This window comes from Numenius arquata, chromosome 6, assembly GCF_964106895.1.
Source record: "Numenius arquata chromosome 6, bNumArq3.hap1.1, whole genome shotgun sequence".
Classification (NCBI taxonomy): Eukaryota; Metazoa; Chordata; class Aves; order Charadriiformes; family Scolopacidae; genus Numenius; species Numenius arquata.
Window position 1 is genome coordinate 57,984,716 of NC_133581.1, and position 20,242 is coordinate 58,004,957.

General features: G+C 52.1%; 1 protein-coding gene across 1 annotated transcript; it reads left to right on the plus strand.

Annotated features, from left to right (window-relative positions):
* Positions 1–7,909: 7,909 nt before the first annotated feature.
* BATF (basic leucine zipper ATF-like transcription factor) lies at positions 7,910–13,461 on the plus strand. The gene is made up of 3 exons (XM_074149763.1): positions 7,910–8,186; positions 9,977–10,081; positions 12,814–13,461. The coding sequence occupies exons 1-3, from the start codon at positions 8,121–8,123 to the stop codon at positions 13,018–13,020; spliced, it is 378 nt and encodes a 125-aa protein (XP_074005864.1). The 5' UTR covers positions 7,910–8,120; the 3' UTR covers positions 13,021–13,461.
* Positions 13,462–20,242: the final 6,781 nt, after the last annotated feature.

A 20,242-nucleotide genomic window follows, 5' to 3' on the forward strand; every position in this document is an offset into this window, starting at 1 on the left:
GGTCGTCCCTTGTGTCCAGGCAGTGGACCATGAGCATCCCTCCTTAAGTCTCTCTCAAAAAGGTGTTGACGAGCCCTGAGCTGGCCGGCGGGTCTGCGGGACGGACCAGGCTGTGAGACAGGCTTCCTCCCAGAGAGCTGCCAGCAGGAGAGAGCCGTGCATGCCACCGGAGGGTCTGCCAGTGTGTGCCAACACAGTGCCGAGGCAGATGGGGCTTATACGCATCTGTGTGTGTTTTGACAACTCTGCCAGTGTGGTACTGCCAATCACAGCTAATTGCATGGGCGCCGAGCGTACTTTCTGCACAGCTCCCCTGCCCTCTCCTTCACAGCCGCACTGCTCCACGCTGCCTGTCCTCCCCCGTGCCGCCTCCGACATGCTGTGCCTCGGCACCGCTTGTACGAGCACCACGCATGCCCTGGGTGCAAGCTCACCGCACGTGCGCCCATCAGCACAGCTACTTGTGCTGAACAACCCCTCCAACCGTGCTGCATGAGCCGAAGGGTTCGGGAAATGTTTGTTCCCACCAAACGGGGGCAGGGGGAGAGGGAGAACCAGTGTATACACCCCTCTAAGCCAAAAGTGAAGCAGATCCCATTGGGGTGGGAGTACAGTATTAGCACGAGTGCTGTTCACAGTCATCTCCTGCTGAGATGGGAGTCTCGGGAGTCTCAGGATTCTAGCTGCAAGAACATGCCCTAAATAAGATGTACTCAATCCCTGGGAGGCTTGAACATGTCTTATGGTGATGGGTGGTGTTGAAGAACATTTTCCTTTGAATGGAGTCAGGGAGCAGCCACGTAATACACTCAAGAGTCATGTATTAATTTAAGACAAGGAATGCGTTCACCCTCTGCTCCCATGCCATGCAACATGACTGCAACCCTGCCCAGTGAGCATCAAATGCCCTGTCAGGCTGTGGTCATCGCCTGGGAGCGCAATTGTTGCTGCTTGGTTGCTATGATTGGATTCACTGCAGCATTAGTAGAGGCCCAAGGTTGGGTCCTGCTGCCACAGTGGCAGGGTTGGTCGTCTCTCCTGACCTTGTGTAGCCTGGAAATGCACACGCTGGGCAGCATGAAGGAAGCCGGGGCTATGACCCCTTACCAGCACCGGTAAGTCTACCCCTGGGTGGATCAGCCCTTCTGGTTAAACGGGTCACTGCCCTTCCTCTTTGGGCCTTCCCCATCATCACTGAACGAGACTGCCACCGAGATGAGTCAAACCGTCAGACAACATCTGCACCCTCCGCACGCCCCGTCCATGCGCTTGGATAGTTCAACCGGTGGGCTCAGCCCAGGCAGCGGAAGCAAAGAAACCCTGGTTGACTGGGGGGGGCCGTCTGGCACCCGTGCCTGTTTGATGCCCCAAGCACATAAGAATCCAGCATGGCTGGGTGGTCTGGTCCATTTCTGACCAGATCCCAGAAGCTAGATAGGGTCTGTGAAGACCACAATGGCATTTTTGCCTTAAACAGATGTACTCTACCAGGATTTGGGATCTGCTGACCTGGAGAGTCATGTAAGTGCCCATCTGAGCACTTGCTCATGAGCTGCTAAAATCTTGCCAGGAACAGATTAGAGGTTGCTCAACTAATTACTCAATCAGTTCATATGTACAGGACAGGAGAAGGAGACTGTGGTTCATCCCTTCAATAGCCTGAGGTGATCTCTAATTATCTGTGTCTTGAGACCGAAACTCCCCTATGTGTTGGAGGTCAGACCCCAACAACCTCCTGCCAACTGTTCAGCTGGGAGGCTCTGGCCAGGCTTGCTCTCCCGCTCCAGCATGGTCAGATGGACCCCAGATACCTGGAGCTCTATGTCCATATCTGGAAAGTTAGCACATCTGGCCTCTCCTTTCTATAGTTTCCTTCTTTTAAAACACAGACATAAAAAGCATTAACTAATGACATTAAAAAAACCCATAAAAGTGGCAAAGCCAAGTACTGAAGAGCTAGAAATTGCCCAAAATGGGTTTGCCTGGGCAACCTAGCTTCAGCTGTCTTGTGTTTGTGATCACCTCCTGCATTTCGCCCTGGATTGCCACCTCTTCAGCACCCAGGCTGGACCTTAGCCCAAGGGAACGATAAGCTGGTCAGCTGGGCTGCCTCCTTTCTTAGCAGGGCTGGGAAACTTCTATCCAGTGGGTGAAGCAAGGAAATGCAGAAAGAAAGAGGGGGAGATCCCCTGAGAAGATTCTTGTTGCCTCCCTGGAGAGCTGGGTCAGCCCCTGCCTCGAAGTTACTCTGGGAGTCGGTGAGCCACATAAGCAAGAGCTTTCACAGGAGCAGCCGCGTCTTCCTCATTTGCTGGAGCTGATTTACAGAAGTGCTAAAAGTTTGCAGCTGCAGTCACAGACATCAGGAGCTGAGGTTTGGTTAAATTAAGTGCTGCATAAAGCCCAAAACACCAAAAAACCAGATCCCAGTTGGTTCAAACTGTGTGTCCAAAGTGAATGAGTACTTATGACCTAAATCTCTCTTGTTTTGCAACTGTTAAATAGGGGTGACTCCACCCCCGCACCTGAAAAGGTGGCTGGGAAAGCAGCTTCGTTAGTAGCCCTGAGGCACTCACTCAGCGCTGAAGTGATGAGCGTTAGAAAGAGGCCGTGAAGAAATGGAAAAGCAGGATGTGGGAGCAGGCTCTGGCTACAGGACGGCGATGAAGGTAACGCAGCCATCCCAGGGAGGAAACCCTTGCGGATCACGCAGTTGTAGAGCACAGCACATTACATGGCACAAGGGCGTAAATGCAGAGTGCTTAAGGGAGCTAATTCTGGGATTTCCATTCTTTTGTGTGCTTGATTTACAGCCCTTGACATTTATCAGATATTTGGGGTGTAAAGTACCTGTTTCCTGTACATTGCCATGTTCCGCCCAGTAAGGACTGGAAGCGTTCCTGTGATGGCCATTTGCCCTCTGCTAGGTGGATGAATTTGGTGGGACTATTCTTGAGCTCTCCCACCCCAAACCTCACTCTCACAGTCACTCAGCTCAGCCCTGGTGATGGAGACAAACCATCCTGCCAGTTGGGGAAATTGCCCGCATGTACTGACAGAGACCAGGCTGGATGGGGCTTTGAGCAACCTGGTCTAGTGGGAGGTGTCCCTGCCCATGGAAGGACACCGTGGAGGGACATATGGGGGTCAGAACTCGATGATCTTTAAGGTCCCTTCCAACTCTAACCATTCTATGATTCTATGACATGGCAGAAGCTTGTCTGGCAGAGAGCAAGGACTTTGTTCAACACCACCATTCACTTAACATCTCTTATCAGCACTGAATTCCACACAAAAGTCTTCAAACTCATGCAGGGAATGATAAGCAAATTGTTGCAATTGTCCAAATATTGTAAGAAAATATTTGCATAACATGCTACATGTGAAGCAGAAACGATCTCAGTGGTTTACAGCAGGCTGAAGTTGGTGGCTGCTTGAGGTTGGATTTTTAAATAGCGCTATGCGCTGGATGGTCATGCAAACAAGATGGGTGAGATGGATGGGGTGAGATGCAGTGTTGAACATTGCTGCTGTAGGCCTGCAGCAGAGGCGAGAGGGCTGGAGCAGCAGGAAACTCTAGCAACTGCCTGTGCTGAGTAATCTGCACAGGTGGGATGTAGGGACCATTCTGGGAGGGACTGGCTGCAGTTAAGGCTAAGAAATGCCCCATATGCTCTCTGGGCTCTGAGGAGCCCATCTTAGTAGCTTGTTTTTAATTTTTCCTTATTTAAACCCTGGGAATATACCTCTAATCCATCCTACAGAGGCAGGATTCAACCCAGACCCTTTCTGACAGGTTTGTTTCCAGCCACTTCATACGAAGGGGCTTGAATAACTTTCCTGAACTGCCCATCCCAAGGCCTTCCTAACCTCATCTTGCTCTGAACCACAGACCTGAACCCTTCCTGCTGCAGTTGGCACTCAGTTCTTTTTACCCCGCACTGACTGCATAGAAAAGGGCTGACCACCCTTTCCATTACAACATATCAAAGACTGCTCCTTCCTCCCCACCCACTTCCCGCCCCCAGGACTTCTCTTTTCTAGGCTAAATGGACCCAACTTCTTCACTCTTTTCTCTTAGCGCAAGATTTCTCTGTATTTATCCTTTGTATTGTTTTCTTCTGGACTTTTCCGCTTCTGGTCCTGGGACTCTGAATGGGTCTTGGACCTACACAGGCAGCACAAGGTGGTCATCTCCTCTGCCTTGCACCCCAGCCCTTTTGCGACACCTCCACGCTGCTGGTGAAGCTTCAGTTTACGATGCTCTGCAACCCCCAGATTTTTCCCTCCAATTCTGCTGCCCCGTCGGTTATTCCCCAGCTCTTCTACCTACATCTATCTCACTTTGCTTTACATTTGCATTTGTTCTTGCTGAACTGCATCTTGCTACTTTCAAGCCATTTCTTTGGCAGTCGAGATCACACTAAGCCCAGCCTCCAGAGTCCCTGCAGCCGCTCTGTCCCAGGGAGAACAGGACTCCCTTCAGCAGGAAAAGGGAAAACCTCTGGAAAGATCCCTGCTCCATCAAGCTGCTGGTATGGCAGTAACCCACTGAGTTCATCCAGTGCCACTGACAGCGATTTCACAGCTACTGTGATCAAGATCAAGAAACCTAAATGATCCCAGAGACAAAGTCAGGGGACACGGTTCATCAGTGTAAATGTAGTCACCTAAATCAAGCACAGAGATTAGGAGGCTAGCTCCTAAGGCTCCCTCTGATAGCAGGGGAGAGGGAGAGCCTGGGGAGAGACAGCAAGATATCAGCTTCCCATGTTGTGCTGCAGCAGATGCCCAGGGCAGCACCCAGAGAGCCATGAGCAGATGCTTGTGGAGCCACACTGATGGTTTCTGCTGCTCTAGGCGGGGGGATCACAGCTCTCTCTAGAGGAACGGCATGGGGCACTGCCTTAGAGGAGGCAACATGGGTCCTGTCCAGCCCAGGGGACTGCTGTGAAGGCTCTGCCCACCATCCTGCTAGGAGACAGTCTCATTTACAGTACACTCACTCATTGCTCATAAGTGACACTCCTATACATTAGCATCATAGCCACCTTGAGAGTGAGGAGTCTGTTTGGGCAAGGAGGGAAGAGGGATGCTCTCTTATTCCTGCTTGGCAAGACCAAGTGTCCAAACCCTCTCCCACGATGTCGCTCTTTTCTGAGATTTCTCCATCAGCTGTTAATAAAAGCCCAGCTCTGGGCAAACCAGGGTGCAGCTCAAAACTTTCCTTCTTTCCTCAAAACCTTTGCCACAGCTGTGTTTCAGCCAGCTTTGCGCTGATGGTCCAGCTCCTGCTGGGACATCCTGCTTCCCTGCACCGCATCCTGCCAATGCAGCCTCCGCCTTCCCGATCGCCTCCCTTCAGCTGCCAGCCTCCCCAGATACAAAAGGAGGGAATTCAGCTTATTTGCCCGATAATGGAACAAAGATATTTTTCTCTGAGGAAGGAGTTCCCTTTGTTCTGCCCTGAGCAACAGCAGCCTGTAAAGCTGGGTCTGACAGACCAGGCTGTCTCTGAGACCTGCTCACCAGCAGAGGAGCGTGGGTTTCCTTGGGAGAGCGGGAATCCAACGGCTTGTTTCCTGGAAAGGAAGTGTGGCACGGGGTTGCTGAGTTCAGAGGAAGTGTAGCGATGCAGCGAGCGAATGGATGCTTCGATGCTTGTGCCTTGGGAGGCCTGAATTCAACACCCCACGAGCCCACCCTCCTCTCACCAGTGCCTTTGGCTGCTCCATTCCCGGAGCCGGCCACGCCAGAGAAGCCTTGCCTGTTGCAGGGGGGCTGCACTGCCAGGAGATGGGGTCTCTCAGGGTGGCTCATGCTGAGCAAGCAAACTCTGCAGCCACTTTCAAAAGTGTGGAGGATCCAAGCATTTCCCTACAGCACACTGAGAGAAAAAATATACTCAAGGCTGTGAAATGTTCAAATAATACATTCCAAGGATAGAGTCATAGAATGGTTAGAGTTGGAAGGGACCTTAAAGATCATTGAGTTCCAAGCCCCCTGTCATGGGCAGGGACACCTCCCAGTAGACCAGTTTGCTCAAAGCCCCATCCAGCCTGGTCTTGAACACACCAGTACTACAGGATGTTTCTAAAGAGAGAAATGGGCCCAAATGGAGCACCTAGCTAGGCTAGGTGACTTCCACGAGCCACCCAGCTTGTAGCCAGCCTCACGTGGTTCTTGCTTTTGGCCGTGTTTGCTCCTGTGTTGGCTCCATGAGTGGCAGGGCTGGGAAGAAATGCCAGCAATGCCCACCAAGTCCTTACTGTGTTCCAAGTGTGTGCGCCTCTGCACATGTGCTTTCTGTGCTGCGATAAGGTTGCAAACCCAAAACTGCCAATACTTTTGCCCTAATGACGACTGCATCTCAAGTGCCCTTGCTGACACCCTGCTGCTGAGACTTGCTCACTGCTCTGGCTTGAGGCAGGAGAAACTCAACTGAAACACCAATATGCAACAAAAACCAGTAAGTGGGAACTGGGAATTGCTGCTTGCCACAGGAGTGGGTTACTGTGGATGGGTTCATGCCTGTTTCTGTGCCCGCTTCTCATAGCACATGTGAGAATTCAGCCACTCTGAGGACGTGGGCTCTTGTCTGCAGGTGGAGAGCCTGTTGGCACATTCACCCCTCTGGCTCTGGCAACAGGAGCAGATCAGAAAGCAAATGGCTCCTGCTTTGGCGTTCCCTGCTCCTGCACCGTCGCTTCCAGAGCCGCTAGCATGGAGTATCCTGAGGGCACTCCTGAAGCACTGCTGCCCCAGGGGCTGCTTGCATGTCTGCAGTCTACTGGGGCTTGCACGAAGGATGGAAGTAGTCCTGCACAGCACAGACCAGGAGAGAAACAGGGGGATGCGAAGCAGCTTCTCTTTATGCTGTCTGCATGGGCCATGCCCAAACTGGGTGCTGGCAGAGGGAGAATAGCAAGGAAGCAACCTCCCATGCGTCAAAATGTTCCTGTCTCCCCCTAGTCTTCTCCCACATCTTCTACTGTCAGCTGTGGGAGAGGGGGCTGGAAGGGAGCAGGCAGGGGGTCAGGACCCCTGCATGACAGTCTCACATCCCCTGGGGTGTAGCCAAACTCGTACCATGGCATGAAGTGAGAATTAGGTCTCAGGTTTAACTTCTGGGTCCGTAGACGTTTACAGCACTTTAATTTGTGTGCCAGGGTTGATGTTCTCCTCACAGGACGGGGGTGAGGTACTAATGAATGTTATAAAGAGCTAAAGAGCTTTGCCTTATAGAAGAAACTGGCCCTACCAAACCCAGTCCGAATGTTCTATGATCCCAAGCCTTTCTTCTTAGGTGGGACTGGTGCTTCACTGTACACGTGCGATCCATCTGCACAGTGTTCATGTGGCACCTGCTGAGGGGACCCATCCTTTCCCCGGGACCCATGTCAATGGTGTCGGGGGCAGCGGGAGGGGGTGAGTGGGTTGTGGAGAGGTGGGTGGCTGCCTGGGAATTTCCCTGGCTGGGCTGGGGTGTCAGAGGTCGCCCGGGGCTGGACCAACCTCCTGGCTGCACAGAGCTGGCACGGAGCGCGGTGCCCCTGGAATTTCTGGGGCTCCCGGCAGCACCTCCTCCGCACTGCCCTCCTTTGAGGGTCCAGGTTTCGCAGCCAGACCCGGGGCTTTTCTTCCTTTCCATCTCTGCTGTTTGTCTCGGAGAAAACCCATCTTGCTGTTTTTCAACCGCCTGAAGGTGTTTTTCGGGGGTTTTTCAGGCTATTTTGAAGCTCATTTTTCCCAGATGTGCTTTTTTTTTTTTCTTCTTCTTTTTTTTTTTTTTCTTTTTTCTTCTTCTGTAACTTTTCTTCTTCGCCTTAAAGTTTCCGGCCACGTGACTTTCAGCTCACATCCCCGAGGTTCTGAGAAACCACAGGAGGCTGAGACCTAAAGGGAAGGTGCAGAGGCTCTGAGAGAAGAGATAGAGAAGGTGGCAGAGCACAGGGCAGGAGGCCAGTGTGGCTCCAGGACGGGCAAGAACCAAGAAGCCACGGGCCATCTCAGAGGGAACAGAGGAGGGCAGAGGAGAGGGAAGAGAAGCGAGACAGAAGACTGACACCCCAAGAGCATAAAGGAAGCTGAAGAGGCCCTGGGAGCCAGAGACAGGAGCCATGCCCCACAGCTCTGACAGCAGTGACTCCAGCAGCTTCAGCCAGTCTCCCCCTCCCAGCAAGCAGGTAAAGAGAGACCTTTCTCCAGCTCTGCCAGCTGGAGAGTCCTTCGGGGTGAGCCACGGGTGGGCAGGAGGAAGGGTGGCACCCACCACTGGCGTTTTCACAGCGCAGTATGGTAGGGCTTTCTAGGAACGGCTGTGGGGAGAGGGATGCAGGGCTGAGCTGACAGCCCTGGCAGGAGCCCTGACCACCGAGCTGGGTACGGGTGGAGAGAGGAGGCCTGGTTACCCGGGGCTATGTGAGGGGCAACTAGGGTGCCGGGATCCCTGGGCTCGGTGGGCCCTGCGATACACGCCAGGCAGGTGGCAGGCAGGAAGCTTCGGCACGAGTGTTGGTGCTCCGGCGAGGAGCCTGAGTGTGCAGGTCCTTGCCGTGGACCAAGATGGCTCAGGGGCAGCTTTCCTGCTTCCAGCTGCCCTGGGCAGCACTCAGGACCCACTTGGGGTCTGCTTTCTTTTCTGTTAAGCCTCAGAGGTTTTTCATCAGTAATGCTTGACAGAGGGATTTTGGTTTGTTGCACAGAGTACCATAATGGTAGGTTTTTTGCTGGCAGATACTGATACAAGTCCAAGGTATTTCCACTGCCTTTTCTGGCTAAGCTTTATTATATCTGTCATTTGTCATTTCTCTAGGGTGGGCAACAATGGCAAGTACCTGAGAGTTTGCTCAGAAATCTTGGGGGATGATCAGGGCAGATGATTTGGGGCTTGCAACGAGGGATGGGGAGGCATTCTTGTAGAGAAGAGGGTAAAGCGCAGGATTTGCCAAAGGACAGGGACTGGACTTGGCGCAGGGTGTAGGAACTGCAATATCTGAGAGATTTGCAGGGTACTGAAGGCAAGGATAAAACGGTTAAGTTCAAAGAAAAGAAAAGATCTTGGGCGGGGTGGAGCGGGGAGAGGATGTGGACAGACTGATGGGCTGGGAAGATAAATTTTGTGGCTGAGTTTTGTAGTCCTGTGGAGAAGTGGTGGTGTGAATGTTAGAGAGTCCACAAAAGAGGCAGTGCAATATGAAAATAGAAGATGAAAGAGTCTGTGTGACGGTTTCAACTGTCAGAAGGCAGCAGCAGGATCAGACCTCAGCAGAGAACGGCTGCTGCATGAAGCTTATGGACCTGGAGACCTATACTCTCCCCTGCCAAAAGGGCTTGGGAGTGTTGCAGTCAGCATTGCAGGCATTGCTGCCAAGGGACTCCAGAAAAGAACAAGCACACAGATCAGAGAGCTGGAGCAAATAAAATCTGGGAAAAACCAAAAGCTCTGAGTCCGTCTAGTTAAACAAAGCAGGGGCCACATCGCATTGTAAGGGTCTGCAACAAATAAAGCCCGAGAGAGAAGGGTGATGGAGAGGGAGTAGGACCTACAGGGATGAAAGGAGGAAAACACAGGCTGAATCTCTGGAAAGATGGTTTAGCCAAGGAGCTGGAATGTGTGCAGTACCTTATCCCTGCAGAGATGGGGAAGGGAAAGGTTTTCTGTAAAAGAAGTTCAAATTGTCTCTGTTTCAGGACTCTGGTCCCTCAAGCCATATCCCAGGCCTGTGTCTTGGTGCAGGTAGAGTGGTCATTTCCCAGCTGTGCTGGGATGCTCAAGGGTATCCAACTTGCCCCTCCTGGCAACAGGGATGCCAAAAGCATCACACATCCCTGGGGTATGGCTTTATCCTGGTGCTGAGAGTGTGTATCCCATGTCCTGTGCTTCAGTGATGTTATCTGCTGTGTCTCCTTCCCACCTACAGAAGCAGGGTGAGGGAGAGGATGCCCCAATTATTTCCATGCCTTGTTTCCCTAGGACTCTTCTGATGACATGAGGAAGGTCCAAAGGAGGGAGAAGAATCGCATCGCAGCCCAGAAGAGTCGCCTGAGGCAGACCCAGAAAGCAGACACGCTGCACTTGGTGAGCACTCCCAACCTTCCCTGTCCTGGGAACTGAGGGATCACATAGGGGACAATGTTCTTTTTCCCCTGGGGACTCGGAGCAGAGATGCTCGGTTGAGGCAGGACAGGAAAAGTGAGGCCAGGGCAGGATGTAGGAGTCAGCGCTCACAGCGAGAGCACACAACCCAGGGCGATGCCAATGAAGCATTTAGTTTTGCAGCTAGTTTTGAATCCATCTTTATCTCTCAGTTCGACATTACCAATTTCCTTTCCTAACCTCTTCAAAAGTCGAAAGCTCTTTGGAAGCACAGGCTCACCCAGGCTGGCTCTCCCCAGGTGTGTGCTTCATGCCATCACTTATGGAGCTGTGCAACAGTGTTCAAGGATGCTTTTCTGAGACAGTGGTGCTTTGTATTCATTGGTACGGATGATGGTGCAATGTGGAGCCGAACTCCTCTGGTCTGTTCCCTGAGATGCTACTCAGTGTAGATAAATAAATATTAGTAACTTTTGGATATTCTTAAATGTCTCCATGGTAGCACTTGTATCCCTTTCTACACCTGAACCGTGTGCAGTACCTGGAGGTTTTTCCTGTTTTTTAGTATGAATTTTCCCTCCTTTGGTTTCACTCTGCTGTCCCACTCTCCTCCTGTGGCACCATGGGCACCCCTGCGGCTCTTCCCAGTGTGAAGAATTAGGCATCTGCTTTTCAGGAGGGATGGTCACTTCTGGCTGTGTGTGTTTGGGCAGGAGTGTGTGGTCAGTGTTGGAGCACAGGAGCTGGGCTACTTTGTTTTGCACGTTGGTAAGTGCAGTCCCATGTGTTTTGGGCCACTGGTGGGCAGGATGCAGAGTACACAGCCTGCAGTGGGCAGAGACCATCTTTACCCCTGCACTGGGCTTGGCTGCCCTTTGAAAAGTGGTAGTTGAGCTCATGTTCAAAAAACCATCCTTTGACTTAGTGGACTTTGTATTCTCCCAGATCCCCATTTTTGGGAAAGACTCTTGAGAAGCCGCTCCTGAACCTTCCTCCTTACATACTGCTCTCAGTCCATGGTTGGAGCTGGGTTTCAGACAGAGATTTCATTCTTTTCTTAGTAGCTAATGATCTTTCTAGAGCTGACATGGCTCTAGGCTGATTGCATTACATCTGTCAGCATCAATGGCTCTGGGTGACTGTACCTGAAAGGAGTGAAGAGACACCCTTTCCTTGGGGTCAGCGCTCTCCCCAAGGTAATCCTAGAGGTGGGTGGGCTCTGATCCTCCCCCAGGAAAATCCTGCATAGCTGTGCACCAAGAAGAATTGGGCTGCTCTTGTAAGCAAGTGGTTTTTCATCTGCTCTGAGATTACTACTGCTCATCTAGCATTGACAGCACACACTCTTTGCCTTCCCATGGGGACGGGAGAAGGGGGGTTATGCCCAGTTTGGTTCAGACAGAGAGGATCCTGGCAGGCAGCTGGAGAAATGCCGGGAGGCAAGTAGAGGATGGAGGGTGAATTTTTGCTACTGTTTTTCCAATTCCTGGTGAACTGTGACCCCCACTGCTCCTGGGTTCATTCCCTGTGCGCTCTTTGCCTTTGGTTGTCTCCCCATCAGGGACTTTGCTTCTCTGATGTGGTTCTGCCCAGAAGAGCATGGCTCAGCTTGAGCTATGGTGGGAGGAAAGGAGCCAGCAGCTCCATCTGCCCCTGGGCTTCATAGCTTTGTGTTTTGAGGGGAATGAGTCACGGGGATGCTGGCACTCCTGGCGCCTGGGTGATTCCCATCAGCTCCTGAGTTCGACGTCAGTCATGATTTCTAAAGCATTTAGCCGTGTCTGAGAGATGTTTGTTTGCTGCGTGAGCTCCTCCTGCGATAGCCACTGTAACTGCTGGGTGCGTTTCAACCCGTGCGCGTAGAGCAGGCACTGTCAGAATTCAGTGTGGCAGTGGAGAGGTGACAGGTTCACCTTGTGAGGTGGTGGTGCAGCTTTCCAGGGCCTCAGGGCGCTGGGTCCCGCTTTAGCTGAGTTTGCAGAGCCTGCTGCTACCTCCTCCCTCCCTCCTCAGGTCCTGCCCGGGTGCCAGCTCCGTGGTTGGCCTGTGCCTGGGATGCACCAGCCTGGAGCTGGCTGCGCTTGGGCAGCAGTAGAGGTAGCGAGATAGTTGAGACAAGGCTGAGCATCGTTATTAACCCCTTTGTTGTTATTCTCATGAATAACAGTATTAATTCAGTTCTTCTGAGGCCTCGGTTTCTCTTTTCTTCTGACTCAAGCGTCTCCCCCTCCTCCCCACCGTGCCGCTGGTTTCCCCGGCTGCTAGCAGGAAGCAGTGAGTCTTTTCTTTCCAGGGCAATGACAGGTTTCCTGTGGCAGGTGGTTTTCTGGTTAAAGACGGCGGTTATTCAGCGCGCCCTCCCCCCGGCCGGGCGGCCCGGGAAGCGTCCGGGCGGTGTGCCTGTGCGTGAGAGGGAGCGAGAAAGCCTGGGCGGGAGCAAGACACCGTCACTTCTCGTAAGCCAAGGCCGGGGAGCGCGGCTGGGGCCACCAGCATCGCACCCGCACCCGGCCCGGCCGGACGGGGGAGTGGGGTTTGCCCAGGCACAGCTCTCTGCCGAATTTACCGGAAACGTGTCATTCTGGAAACTCTGCGGGGCAGAGAGGCGCGGGACCCGCCACCCCCGTGTCCCCGGCTCATCCCTGTGGTTCCCGCGCTGAGGAAGCCCCTGTGGTTCCCGCGCTGAGGAAGCCCCTGTGGTTTTGTCTCCTCAGGAGAGCGAAGACCTGGAGAGGCAGAACGCTGCCCTGCGCCGGGAGATCAAGCAGCTGACAGAAGAGATGAAGCACTTCGCCTCGATGCTGAGCTCCCACGAACCGCTCTGCTCCATCCTGACATCCCCTCCACCGCCTCCAGAAGTGCTTTATGCCACACACTCCTTCCACCAGCCCCACATCAGCTCCCCACGCTTCCAGCACTGAGCCAGCCAGCGGAACAGCAGCCTGCTGGCTCCACTGACGGCAAGAAGCAATTTCATGGGGCTCGCTTTTCCATCCAAGGGAGAGGGACGGATGGACAGACACCCCTTCTCAAAGTGTGTACTCTGAGTGACTTGCCTAAGACTTGCTCCCTGTGCAGAAACGGCAGAGCCACCAGGAGGCATCTTCGGGCAGTTTCCTGCTTGGATCCTGGGAAGAGGAGGCATTCGCAAAAGGGCACCAACCACCTTCCCTGGTGCTTGCTTGGGGATGCTCGCAGGAGCGTGTGGCACCAGCAGCCTCCGTGCGAGTGGCTGGCTGTGGCGCACGAAAGCCAGAGCTCCAGGATGAGGAACGGCAGCAGGGGCAGAGGGGAAGGTTGGGGGCCACAGAGTACCAGGGCAAAACTGGTTTATTTTTGTAAAATAAAAATTGAAAATGTTTAGTTCTTTGTTTCCAAAATAGGACCTGAGCCATTCCTAAGGCCCGGCATGACACAGTGAGGACGCAGGCAGCAGGAGGGGAGAGCCTGGAGTCCAGGGAACAACTCTGTGTCTAATCCAGGACCAGAAGCTGGAGCCCCACATTTAGAAGGGGGGCTGACGTATGTGGGTTGGGCAAGCTGGGGACCAATGGTTTGTGGGGAGATGGGGTCCCTGGGGGAGATGGGTCCCTCCTTGCTGCAGGGCTGGACCTCCTGGCTAATGAATCTGACATGCCACATTATAGCATCATAGGTATCTTCCCTGCTGCCAATGGCTAGACCTCCGCATGCTCCCCTTGCATGTGCGGAGGTGCACTGCCACATCATGTCACCTCACCTGTGGGTCTTGGTGGGCTGGCAAAGCCTTCAGCTTGACCAGCAGCACAGCTGGGAAGCAGCATTGCAGCATCGAGGGGGGTAGTGATGCTGTGCTGGAGTGCACAGGGGAAACAGGAACCAGTAGGACCCTTGCTCTACGGCACCCTGCTATAAGGCACGTAGCTGCAGCCTACGCTGCTTCCCCTTCCCCACCAGTCACAGCTCCACAAAAGGCTGCTGCACTGCCTCATGCATTGAAGCAGATGAAACCTGAAAGATCAGTGAAGAGTCGATGAGTTCTGCTGGGTCTGATCTAGTGGAAACACAAAGTGGTCCGTACAGGTGGTCTCTGCACCTAACACCCCACCAGCCAGCAGTCCCCCTATCAGCCCCGTTCTATACACAAGGCTGAAGCCCACCTGCCAGTGCAGGTCCTGTTGCTAATGCTGGCTCGGGGCTGCTGACATCTCCAAGGAGCCTCAGCTGCAATTTTTTTTTTCAGCATAGAGTACCACAAGCAGCGCTGCTGACATAGGCGTTTAACTGAGCTAAATGGACCTACGTGGAATCACAGAATAGTTTGGGTTGGAAGGGACCTTTAAAGGTCATCTAGTCCAACACCCCCATAATGAGCAGAGACATCTTCAACTAGATACTTCTTTCAGGCACAGAGAAGCAGCATATTTCCACATCAGTTTTGGCCCATCGTCATAGCCCTCAAGAGCTGCTGGGAGAAGTCTTTAATGTGCTGTGCTGTGCCCATTTTCTCTCTCCAGATTGCACTAATGGGATGACAACCAAACACCGCCAAGCCTCAGGAGGCTGTCCTCTGGAGACACACAGGTGGCACCGTGATTTCTCCTGCCATGGCCTGTTAAGAGGCTTGTGAACCTCCTGCCTCCATCTTCTGTGCCAGCATGGGAAGCAATGTGGCCAGGGATGCCTGCTGTCAGCACGTTGGCCTGGGTGGCACCACCCTGCAGAAGCAGTGCTGAGGCAATGGGAGATTGCACTGGCCCTTGTCTGTGCAGCTCTGCCCCCCTTGCCCCGAGGGGTGTGCTCACACACAGGGGAGGACAGTGATTATTTCAGCCGGGCAGCTGGGTTTCTGCATAAAGGACATGCAAAATACATTTATGGGCAGCAAAAGGATTCTAATCAGGTTCACAAAAAAGCAGCAGGAGCAATTTCACCAGCTCCATCTGCTAGATCTCACACCAGTAGGCTTCACTCCATCCATCGGTACAACAACCAGAGGTGCTGACCCCCTGTACAGGTCATGCTTTGAGCCACACAGGCTACAAAGGCCCTTCCCAAATTGCATTTCTTGAGGATTTGGCTCTTTAAGTCTGGGAGAGACAACTGGCTGCAGCTCTAGAAGAGCTTGTTTTTTCAGGCTCTGCTCCTTCAGCTTCTGATGGGTTTGCTCCCAGATTTTTCACTTGCTATTCCTTAGTGCCCTGATGCTCCCGTGCTTCCTGGGTTACACAGAATCAGAGAAAAAAGCTACTGCTACCTCGCTTGGGGTTTGCTGTGCAGGGGACTGGAGGCCCATGCTCCTCCCTGAAGGATACAACAGAACCCCAGCAAAGCTTGTGGTGACTTAAAACAGTATTGCCTACAATAACGAGAAATCTCCATCCTCCCTGCAAGCCGTTGGGTTTTCTCATGGCTTTAAAATGCCAAGCTTGGGTATCATCTATGCCCACACAGACACGAAGCCAATATTTTTGTTGCAGAGCTGTCAAAGTCTGAGATCCTGCAGGCTGGGTGGGGTTCTGCCTAATGCCCACAGAATTGCTAGACTACTCACTGGTAACGTCTCAGACTTATTACTGCAACTCAGAACGAAAATAAGTGGTAAGTGGTGAGACTGGAAGACAGGTTTGCAACAACATCCTCTCCAGAACCTAAACAATAGTCTTGGCATCATCAGTTAAGTGCCCTTCTTCTGCATGGCTGGCTGTGAGCTGGAAGGCCTCCAAGCAGCGCTGTGCTCAGCCATTTTGGCCAAACACTGGGTATATGTTGGTGCTAAGAGACACGTCTTCCAATCTGACTTGTCTTTGCCCCAGTCTTGCCCTCAAAAACCTGATCACAGAAGATGATCTGCATGGTTCAAGCGGTTTTTAACCTCTCACTTGCTCCTGGTGATCGTTAGGTGTCTCGGATGCGCTCTCTCTTTGTTATGAAGAACGGTTCCCCTGGGAGACCTCCTTAGCACCCAAGCAACAAGGGACAACATATCCTTTCAGGGCCACCAGCCCTTTCAACCTGAGTCACTGAGAAAAAGATGTTTTCCTGAGGCTATTTCCAGAGCAGCACAAGCTGCTTGCTCAGGCTACATGAGGAGATTCCTTCACTTCTGTCCCGGTGTATCTCTTGCTTCTCTTTCCCAAGCTCCTGGCCTCTGCTGCAAGCTTCTCACGCAACTAGTTTTGTTTCTAAGTAGCCAGGTGCCTCTCCTCTGGTGTGACCCTCACCGTTGTCAGCAGATGAATTGTTAATGAGTTCAAATGAGGAGCAAAGGGCAGGGTGGTGGCCAGGGCAATCATCCCTGATTGCTTTCGATTGTCTGCTCCTACCCACAACGCAATTCCTTTTGAACTTCATTTCCATCGTATCTGGCATATCTAAAGTATTGTGTGAGTATTATCTGGCCATGCCCAGCCTCCAGGAGACCCGTGCTGCTTGCTGTTCCAAGGGAAGGGGATGCTTCTGGGCACACAAGTGGAGAAACTGGATGAAGGTTGGGCCTGTGGCAGCTTGTTCCTACCCGAGTAGGATGTCAGTGCCTTTCTGTTGCACTGTATAGTCCCTCATGGAAAAGCTCTCTCAAAGCAGCAAAGAAATGAGGGCTCACAGGAGGCTAAGAGACTCTTTTTGAGCCAGGGAAGGCCAGGTGGAGAGACAGCTCTTCCCTGCAAGCACAGCCTGCTGAAATACTGCGTTTGTGCTGGCCTCTGCTGGGCAAAGGCTGAGCTCTCCCAGCCTGCAACCGCACTTCTGGGTGACATCCTCTTCATGCTTCCCTGCGCTCCTTGGTGACCTCCTTTTCATGCTGCCCTATGGCAAGAGCTGGCTTGAAGACTAGCCTGGCTGTTGCCAGAGACTAGGGAAAGAACTGGGAGGCTCAAAGTTAATGTGTGTGAAGGCAAGGGTTGGGTAAGGCTGCCTGAAAGGGAATGTCCAGGTCCAAGTGGAAACGTGGGACTGTGGTCTCCCTTGGCCGAGGTTCTCATAGCTTGGGCCAGGGGCCAGTTCTGCTTTGTGGTCCTAGCATGTTTCCATTGCTGTGTGAGGGTGTGGGGAGCTTGGCTTGTTGTCACTCACCTTCCCCAGCTCCCGTGGGGCTTGCAGAGCTGTGCTTGCAGGCAGTGCTCTGGGTTGGATGTGGGGACTGAGCTCTGGGAAACATCACAGGTGGAAGTGTATGAGCTACTTGCTTAAATAAGCATAGACCTGGCTACAGCCCTAATGAGCTATGTAATCACCTTCACTGAGACCTGAGCTGAGAACTGTGGATTTCAGTGTTTTGACACTCAGGAAAGCTTTTGTAGAAGCACTTGCACTGGATTTCTGCCCAGCAGCCTTGTCCCAGGGGCTCTACTGTGGATGCATAATTGGGCAAAACCAGTGAAAAGCCCAGTGGTTTGGGGCTGGGAGAGCAGTTGAGGGCAGGTGGAAGGTGGCACTGGGATGCAGTTGCGGTGGGTGCTTTTCAAGCCTCCACATTTACTTGCTGGCTGGTGTCTTCTCTGCAGACAAAATGGCGGTGTGTGGCAAATATCTGTTGATACAATCAGAGAGTGGAGATGGGAACTGGGGGACATGAGACATTTTCCTTATGGCCTTCACTGAATCTCAATACCTCCATGGATCAAGGCATCCTGGCAACTGTGCAGAAGCACAGCAAGTCACAAAACATGGAGTGTGCAGTAATTTTCTCCCTTTCCATCTCCCTGAAAGGACGGACTCAGCACTTTACAAGCACTCATTATCAGCATTTCAGAGCTGCTTCTATGGTAAGATAAATAAAGATATGACATTTGGTGCTGACTTAAGCTTAACATATCTCCCCAGATGGGAAGCCCAGGGCAATCTTTTACGCCTGGTATTCCCTTCCTGCTTCATCCTCCTCGGCTCAGCTGCAGGCTTCCAGTGTGCTGGGTGCCAAGGTTGGGAGACACAGAGCCAGCCAGCCCAGGGGAAGGTGTTTTCATCCTACTGTATGGGGCTGTTATGATCCCAGCTGTCATCACTGATGCCCTCTCTTTAAATTGATTCACACGTGAATTTTCTTTCTTGGGGGACAGAAGAAGGAGTAATAGCCAAGCACAGTATGCATGGAGTCAGAAGAGAAATAGAGGCGTATCTTCAGTTTGGCAAAGGACAGACTAAGCAGCTCTGTTGCCCACTTTGCTGTGGCTCCAATGGATTTATGCACTTGTTTTGCAAATCCCATCTCAGAAGTCACTTCTGTTAGTGCTGCCAGCCTGCATCAGCAAGAGGATAATCTCCTGCATACTGAACTAAAGCAGCAGCCTGCAAAAGAGACCCTCTCTCTGTATCCTACAATGGTCATAGTGTCCAAAGCAGCACTTGTCATACAAGAATGCTGTCTGGGTGCTAATATTTCAGCACACAGAGATCAAAGAAGATCAGGAATCACTGCTAAGAGACAAAGTATTTTTATTAATCAAAAGCTGGCAAGAAGAGAAAAAGCAAAGCATGGCATGAAATGGTGAGACTTTCTCCTAGCAAACAGCACTGTCCTCGCTTTGTCTGGGTTCTTCTTCTGCCGTGTTTTTGCCAAATTATTGATTAATGATCTGCAGGGGATCTGAGCAGTGAGATGGCAACACGTGTATACATAAAGTTTTTTAGGTTAATCAGAAATCTACCCAACTAAACAGTAGGGAATGTATATTCGTTTCTTGCCAGGGCATGGTTACAACGAGTGCATTAAGGTTACTACATAAGACCGTAATTTTTCTTGCAGCTGAGGTTGCAGACACCAGCTGCTGAGAGTCCTACTGCTTCAGAGACATCTGCGCAGAGAGAGCGCAAGTTCCTCGACTCCTGCACCAGTTCTGCACTCTTTCCTAAGACGCAATCAACTTTTCTCCTCTCACAACAGCGATGGTACGGTGCCCCGGTCCCTTGGACTTGTCCCTTGTTTGTCTTCTTTGCTGCAGTGCGAATGGGAGGAAGCAGAGGAATATGCCCGAGTTCAGCAGTGAGCCATGCACATTTCGAGCACCCTTTAATTATTAATTAATGCCAGCTGCAGGCATTAGGAGATGAAAACCTTTTTTGTGTCATTGGCATGAACTGGTATGACTCACTGAGATGGAGGCTGGAGGATGCTGAGTAAGAAGGGCTTATGTACTTCGAGCTTTTGGTATTTGGGGTTAATCTGTGACCCTGATCTGGACTGGGGATGTAAATCTAGACTGTGGCTGAGTTTTGAGTCTAGCTGGCTCTTTTTTCACTTCTTTTATTCTGAGCTGAGTGAAGAGATCTTCATGTCCTATGTGCATGCCTGGTGCTCAGCAGAGGAGTGAGGTGGTCTTGCTCCAATGACGGAGCAGACAGAGCCTCTGCACGACCCTCCTCACAACTATCTGTGTCTCCGCAGCTTTTCATAAGCAAAGGTTGAGATCTGGGCTTTAGGTGCTCAAGCAGCGCAGCAGGCTAACCACAGTCACACAGCTTTTGGATTAAAGCTGGTTCTCATCCGGCCAGATCAGAGCATGGGGCAGAGCGAGTTGGTATCTGTTGCAGAAGGCCATGCAGAGGTAGCATAACCACCCTGCGTCTCGAGGGGTGTGCACTAACCAACAACCGGCACATCTGAGGTACCATGGGTGCAAGTGCTCGTCTAAGCTGTGTGCTCCTTTTTAAGCCCTTTTCTCGCTGCAGGAAGGTAGCTGTGAATATTAGCACTTCAGCCCTCCCCTCCTGTGCACTCTTTGCAGTTCAGACCTATATGATTCATCATTACGAACATCACACCTGAACTGGACAGGGCTAAATTAAAGCCATTGCTATGTTAATGGGTTTGGGCAGGGAGATTAGATCGGTGAAGAGGTGGTAGTTCCAGCTGCTGTTGGGCAAGCCCTTGCCTCCAAGGTCGGAAGGTGTCAGACTGGCAGTCAGGAACGCCAGCCCTACCCCTGGCAGAGCCACAGGCAAATCACCTTCACTCTTTGTGCCCCTGTTTCCCCTGTAAAATAGATGTAGGTGATGCATCCCCAGTGAAGTTCTCTGAGAACTACAGATGAGACGTGCTGAAGGGGAGCAAAGTATTATTTTCCTTCCTTAAGTCATGCTTTTGAAAGTCTTTAAACTTTGAAGAGGATAGGTTTAGTGCTCAAAGTTACCCCCTTCACGGCTTTGGCGGTTCTGAGGTCTGCAGTA

Coding starts and splice junctions, on each gene's coding strand:
- BATF (XM_074149763.1), top strand. CDS start 8,121: ATGCCCCACAGCTCTGACAGCAGTGACTCCAGCAGCTTCAGCCAGTCT. Junction 8,187..9,976: donor CTCCCCCTCCCAGCAAGCAG/GTAAAGAGAGAC, acceptor TTGTTTCCCTAG/GACTCTTCTGATGACATGAG. Junction 10,082..12,813: donor AAGCAGACACGCTGCACTTG/GTGAGCACTCCC, acceptor TTGTCTCCTCAG/GAGAGCGAAGACCTGGAGAG.